This window comes from Rutidosis leptorrhynchoides, chromosome 1, assembly GCF_046630445.1.
Source record: "Rutidosis leptorrhynchoides isolate AG116_Rl617_1_P2 chromosome 1, CSIRO_AGI_Rlap_v1, whole genome shotgun sequence".
NCBI classification, from domain to species: domain Eukaryota; kingdom Viridiplantae; phylum Streptophyta; class Magnoliopsida; order Asterales; family Asteraceae; genus Rutidosis; species Rutidosis leptorrhynchoides.
This window is the reverse complement of record NC_092333.1, coordinates 101,298,065-101,305,653: the sequence shown is the minus strand read 5'-3', so window position 1 is coordinate 101,305,653 and position 7,589 is coordinate 101,298,065. Positions and strand designations below refer to the sequence as shown.

Genomic DNA, 7,589 nt, shown 5'->3' with positions numbered 1-7,589 from the left:
GCGTGAATAGTGGGTGATTAAAAGTTAACGGACAAATTCGTGTGAAAAGCGAGGACATGGGTTTATTATTGTTGGTATACACGTATTACTGGAGTCAGCTAATTGTCATGTCATTGTTGTCATGTCGAAGCCCCGTCAGCATCCGCAACTTTTTCCTCGTAATAATGCTATAATTCATTAAACCGTTACTAAATAAAAGGTTAGTCGACATCCTTGTTTTGTCTTCAACATGGTTTCACAATCATTCCTTTTCAAGACATGGTCCCATACCATTTACAAAGTGTTGCACGACTCATTTTCTATGTCTACACCATTTTGCATATATTGATCCAAAGGTGTAGACTGAAAAAGTTTTTCATATTCAATAAATTTATAAAAGTAAGTAATTTTTTTACTACGTGTCTTAAGTATGTGTTTAAAAAAAAAAAGTATTGCCCTTGTTTTGTTTAATGCCCTTTTTATGACCGTTTAATGTCCTAAAGTATAACTGATGATTGATAAAGGTGTGTTAAAAAGCGATGTATAATTTGTAATTGGTTCAAAGTGCCGAAATAGAAGAATTCAACGTGTTTATAAAATATATCTGAGCTCGTTTTCTCCAGCTTTATGATTCGTAGCTTTCTTTTGGAATCATTGTTCGTTGCTTTGCTTTGCTTGTAATGGAATTAGTTATGTTTCAGTTTAGGTTAGATAACACTCGGTATAGATAGTTCTTTTATTAGCCGTTTTCTAGGCACGAGCATCATCGGGGATTCTTATTGTATGTTTCGTTGAATTCGTTTTCTTTTTGAAAACTTTTTTCGTTTTATAAAAGTTTTTGTTATATTTGCAAAAAAAAGTTAAAAATTGTAATGGTGATCGTTACACATACTTTAATAATATTACTGCTTTTTGCCCGATTCCAATGTTAGAGGATTGTAAAGTCTAATTGTATTGAATAAAATACTTGAATGTCTTATGTAGACATGGCGTGAAAGTCGTACGGATTCTTTCTACATGAAAGGAACCATAAATTTAAAGTCGTATGGATCCTTTCTACATGAAAGTATCTTGAAATGGGTAAAAAGAATAAAATTATTCATCTGGACAATAATATGCCTATTTAATATTTTTTCCAAATGTGAATCAATTGACAAACAAGGATTACATGTTAAAAGTTGAAACTAACTACTCGTATCTATGTAAACAAAATTATTAGTATTAGAATTTTGTTAGAGCACAGGGTGTCCGAGTCCATTTCGGTGTCTATTTTTCAGTGCCAAAAATGAAAGCCGAAATTGACTGACAGTGACATAAGTGGAGGTGTCCATAGTGTCCATTTCAGTTCAATTTCGGTGTCCATTTTCATATTTTATATTTTATTTTTTAATATCCTTTTATTATTATTTATTATTTTTATTAGTTGTGAAAAATAAAAAACTTTACATAAATAAATATATTTAAAAACTTTTCATTAATAAATTTTTCCAAAATAAAATAAATACTGAGTACACTATATTTCTATTTTTATTATATATATATATATATATATATATATATATATATATATATATATATATATATATATATATATATATATATATATATATATATAAATAATAAAAATAAAAATATAATAAAATCATTTTCACCTACTTTTATTTTCATTCTTCTTCTTCTTCTTCTTGTTTATTCTTCATTCTTCTTCTTGTTTATTCTTCATTCTTCTTCTTTATTCTTCTTCATCTTAATAGACCTGCAAAAATTAACCTCCAAAAAGCCTCACAAATAAACCTGCAAAAATTAAAGGAAAAAAGAGGGGAAAAAAAATCAAAAAAGAGACCACAACGGTCACTTTTTCCACTGTCGAAAGCTTGCCGTTGAAGATCGACGGTGGTGGTGACGGCGAGCCGGTGTCAACCGACAATGGTTGTCGGCGTCGATTTTGGACCGACGGCGAGAATAGACGGGGGACACCGAGAGCTCTTAAGATGCGTTTCGTAACACATGTTAAAGTGAATATAAATTATTTATATGGTCTCTTATCTAGCATTTGCGTTTAATATGTAATTAATTCTATCTAATATTTTATATTCTTATCCTATGTGTATATATTTAAGTTAGTGTTTTGATACTTAAAAAATGTATAAATATATTAATAGCATATAATTGTATGTTACGGGTTACATGTTAATAGAACCCTTTTGTATAGATACTAATGCATACATTATGAGCCGGTCCATTGTAATCTGTTTAACTTTAATTGATAAATAATCAATAAAACATTCATAAACAATATTATAATATTAAAAAATAGAAATTTCTATTTTATTAATTTTATAACCATAAAAAACATTGTAAATGATTTTCAATATATATATATATATATATATATATATATATATATATATATATATATATATATATTGATTTAATCAAGAGGGAAGCACTTTTTTTGGGGAAGGTAAATTTTTTTCGTTTAAAAAAAAAAAATTCAAGTATCAAGATCACATGAAAATATGAAGATTTAAAAAAGACACTTCATGATGAATGTTATTATTTTGGTGGGAAAACGCTCGGAGAAATAAATGATAACATTCATTGTAATGAATGTTTTGCTTCTGACTTTGTTTTTTACGGTTTAAAAATTAGGGTTTAGAAATTAGGGGTTAAAAATTAGGGTTTAGCTATTAGGGTTTAGAAATTAGGGTTTTGGATCTAGAAATTAGGGTTTAGGGTTTAGATTGAATTTTTAACAAGAACGGTTTAGAGTTTAGGGTTTAGGGTTTAGGGCTTAGGGTTTTAGGTTTAGGGACTAAACCCAAAACCTTAAGCCCTAAACCCTAAATCCTAAACTCTAAATTTGACTATATCTTATGAAAAAAAAAGCTCGAAGAATAACATTACGCATGCTACATGTTATCAGTTTTTTCTTCAAGCGTTTTTTCGCTAAAATAATAAAATTTATTACAAAGTGTCTGTTTTAAATATTCATATTTTCGTGTGCTCTTAATGTTCATATTTTCGTGTGGTCTCAATGTATAGATTTAATATAAATTTAAAATTATTATGATATTATCTAATATAATATTATATGATAATATAATATAATATTTTAGGAAATGAAATTTTTATATTAATTTAAATTAAGAAATCTAATAATTCAATTAATATATGAAAATAACTGATAGAGTGACACATGACAGTAATAAAGAAAGAGTTGACACGTGGTAAAAATTAATGAGGAGTTGACACGTACGATTATTGTCACGCGCTTTATATAATGTGTGTGTGTGTATGTATATATTTATATATATATATATATATATATATATATATATATATATATATATATATATATATATATATATATATATATATATGTATGTATATATATATATATATGTATGTATAGTGAGGATCTAGAAATAACTAAGAGTAAGAGAGAACTCAGATAACTCACAAACTAAACTCAATATGTGGTGCAGATTGAACCAATCTATGTGCAGATTGAGCTCAATCTATGAGTTCTATGGGGTTCTCTTCCACCCTTAGTTATGTATAAATAATAATAATAATAATTACAGTATATATATATATATATATATATATATATATATATATATACTCTAATTATTATTACAGAGTATTATTTACATCTATATATCTCACTATATCTATATAAACTAAAAAAAAAAAATTAAATGTCACTAACTAATTAAAAGTTATTTAAGTATATATATATATATATATATATATATATATATATATATATATATATATATATATATATATATATATATATATATATATATATATATATATATATATCATTCATAATAACTCATGTTTGAACTTTTTGATGCTCAAAGAAAATATTCACTAGAAATATCTTCCCATTTAAAGGACCAAGTGTTATAATTAAGAAATGTCTGTTAAATATTATTTATATATATAAATTTATAATTAAAAAATGTCAATTAAATATTAAATTCGTGTTGCTTGTAAAGCAGGTAGTCGCTTTGGGATTAATCAGTTCGTAAAAATAAGTTGGATACCCAGGTTAATAAAAAACATAAATTTTTAATATATATAATTATATATCATTCATAATAACTCATGTTTGAACTTTGTGATGTTCAAAGAAAATATTCACTAGAAATATCTTACCATTTGAAGAACCAAGTGTCATAATTAAGAAATGTCTGTTAAATATTATTTATATATATAAATTTATAATTAAAAAATGTCAATTAAATATTAAATCCGTGCTGCTTGTAAAGCAGGTAGTCGCTTTGAGATTATCCAGTTCGTAAAAATAAGTTAGATACCCAGGTTAATAAAAAACATAAATTTTAAATATATATAATCATAATCATACATAATTTATAATGATTATTATTATTACAAAAAAAATTAGCTATATCAAATTTTGTTAATATCATATCATTTGAAGAACCAAGTGTTATAATTAAGAAGTGTTCGTCAATATATATATATATATATATATATATATATATATATATATATATATATATATATATATATATATATATATATATATATATATATATATATATATATATATATAATTAAAATACATTAATTAATTATTAAATTCGAGCTGCTCGCAAAGCGAGTAGTCGCTCTAGGATTAGTCAGTTCGTAAAAATAAGTTGGATGCCCAGATTAATAAAAAAAATTAAATCTTATTTTTATATAATTATAATCATATATTATAATTTATAACAATAATTATTATAAAACAAATTATCTATATTAAATTTTGATTGAGACTTAATCATCTTACATATGTTATATGTTGGTGATTTACTTGGATTTGAATTTATTTTTTTGTCAATGTTGGATGATAAAATTTATCAATATCACGAGCTCTTATACTCAAAAGAACTTTTAAAATATGTCAACACCACGGGTTCTTAAACTCAAAAGATTTATTGTTTGTAAATATCAATTAATTTTACACGATTACTTTCTCCACTGTGCAACGCACGAGTTTTAAAACCTAGTATATGTATGTGCGTGTGTGTGTGCGCGCGCGCATGTGTATGTGTGTGCGCGCGCGTGTGGAGGATCCAGATGTAAGTGACAGGTTGGAGGGACATGTGGAAGTAACTTTTTTTTTTAAGTTTTTTTTACAAACATTAAGATCACGTGAAATATGAACATTTAAAAAAGACAATTTATGATGAATGTTATTATTTTGATAAAAAATGCTCGAAGAAATAACATATAACATTTATTGTGATGAATGTTATTTTTCGAGCATTTTTTTTTAGGTTTATAAATTAGGGTTTAGAAATTAGCGTTTAGAAATTGGGATTTAAAGTTTAAATTTTAGGGTTTAGATTGAGTGTTTAAAAAAACGATTTATAATTTAGGATTTAGGGTGAGAGAATAATCAAATACTGCTCGAAAATGTTCTCTTGTTAGTTACAAGCCAAACAAAATAAATAATGCATAATGAATTTGAAAGGGAAGAACTGTGAAAACTTATTTAATGATATAATGTACAAATTTTTAAAAGGAAATACGGTAATGACAATGAACCTAGAGTGCACTTTCTATGTTCTTGCTATGGTGTATTGACAAGTGTATTAAATATTATGGGATATACTAGTTATTAATATCATCTTAAAACATCACATCAGAGCAGTTACAAAGTTCAATATAGAAGCGTAACTTAACGATTGTGTAAAGGACTGGAAATCATTAAAATACTATTCTGTACATGAATTAAACAAGTATATACTTAAGTTATTGTTTAGACATTTTCAAGCTGTTTAATTATAAAGGGTTTGACTAACTCATGCTCTTTTTAGGGCATAAGCTAAGTTGTATTTAATACACTAAAACTTTTCAAAATTAATATTAAACTCATTTAATAAACTCATCAATTTCCATTTTTACATATATATTTATTTAAATTCATAATATTCATGGCAACTTTTGTATAATAAATGATTCTTAACTTCTGTCCTTATGGCACAAGTTAGATAATCCCTATAAATCGAGTCATGCTCGAAAGCCGATAGTGAAAGCAAAATGATCGTTGTTTATATTACTGGTCGAGAAAAACAATCACAAACAGAAAGCTTTCGATGTCCACAACTTAATATTCCTTTGTCTTAGTTACCTTAAACATGTTAAATCATAGGTAGCCTTCTTATTTTCTGATGACAATCTAACTTACACAAAGCAATATAAAGACAATAACCCTACAAGGCTACAATTATAAGATGGGCTGAGCCCAATACTAAAGGGGACATGGGCTAACATGGGTTCTTATAAATAACTAGTCTAACATCCCCCCGCAGTTGGAGCGGGAGTGCTCCGGACGCTTAATCTGGATCTGAAATCATCAAATAGAGCATAAGGAAGTCTTTTGGTGAAGATTTATGCGAACTGATATCTGGATGACACATGAAGCACACGAACCTGTCCCTGAGCAACTAAGTCTTGAACAAAGTGGATGTCAATCTCTATATGTTTGGTTCACTGGTGTTCAACAGGATTAGATGAGAGATAAACAGAGCTGACGTTATCACAATAGACTAATGTGGCTGAGGTGAGAGGGCAGTGTAACTCACGAAGAAGGTTACGTATCCAAAACGTTTCGACAACTACATTGGCAACCCCACGATATTCTGCCTCGGCACTGGAACGAGAAGGGGTGTGTTGCCGCTTTGACGACCATGATAACAGGTTGTTACCGAGAAAAACACAGTAACCAGAAGTGGAGCGTCTGGTGGTGGGGCAGCATGCCCAATCAGCGTCAGAGTATGCAAGAAGAGCAGTAGGAGAAGATGTATAAACCTGTAACAACCCAACCCGTTATCCTTCCAAAAACGTGCCATAAAAAAAATTTCTGGAACAACACATCTAGACGGCGTCCAGATTTCTGGACGGCGTCCAGCTCTGAAGGACTGGACGGCGTCCAAGCCTTTTGGACGGCGTCCAAATGATCTGCCAGGTTTTGATCTGTTTAACAATTACACACGGGCGAAAAACCCGCTTCCCGACACTTTTAAACCAAAACACTTTCACAATATGTTATAATAATTAAACCTAAGAGTTTTCCACAATAAAACCGAGTTTTACAACACCAGGCCCACATCGACCCATATTACTACAAAGTGACCATTTCGACCCATTTAGTTTAATTCAAAACATAGACCGAGCATGGTGATTGGGGATACGCTACCCAATCCTAATCGAATCCAAAAGCAAGTCTTCTAAAACAAAATACGCAAGTCCACTAGTCGCACACTTACCCCAGCCACCGCATCCATGCAATCTATAAAAATGTAAACAACGAGAGGGTAAGCTAACGCTTAGTGAGTGAGAATATACTACATACATATATATGCATAAAATGGACACGCCACAACAATAATAATTAACGCATACCGGAGCATCCAAATATAAGGCAAGCTAATCTAAGCATACCGTACGATCACTAAGCAACAAGCTAATAACAATAAAGTAAGTTCACCAACGACGATGTGAACAACGCCAATAAGCTACACCCGGAGGGTTGGCTACATCACAACAATACATTAATATATATATATATATATATATATATA

At 28.7% G+C, this 7,589-nt stretch overlaps 1 protein-coding gene across 1 annotated transcript; it reads right to left on the bottom strand.

Moving 5' to 3' along the window:
• Positions 1–6,495: 6,495 nt before the first annotated feature.
• Positions 6,496–7,292, bottom strand: LOC139887702 (uncharacterized mitochondrial protein AtMg00810-like). Its single transcript, XM_071870768.1, has 2 exons — positions 7,275–7,292; positions 6,496–6,816 (listed from the first exon to the last, which is right to left on the bottom strand). Exons 1-2 carry the CDS (start codon positions 7,290–7,292, stop codon positions 6,496–6,498), a joined length of 339 nt encoding a protein of 112 aa, XP_071726869.1.
• Positions 7,293–7,589: the final 297 nt, after the last annotated feature.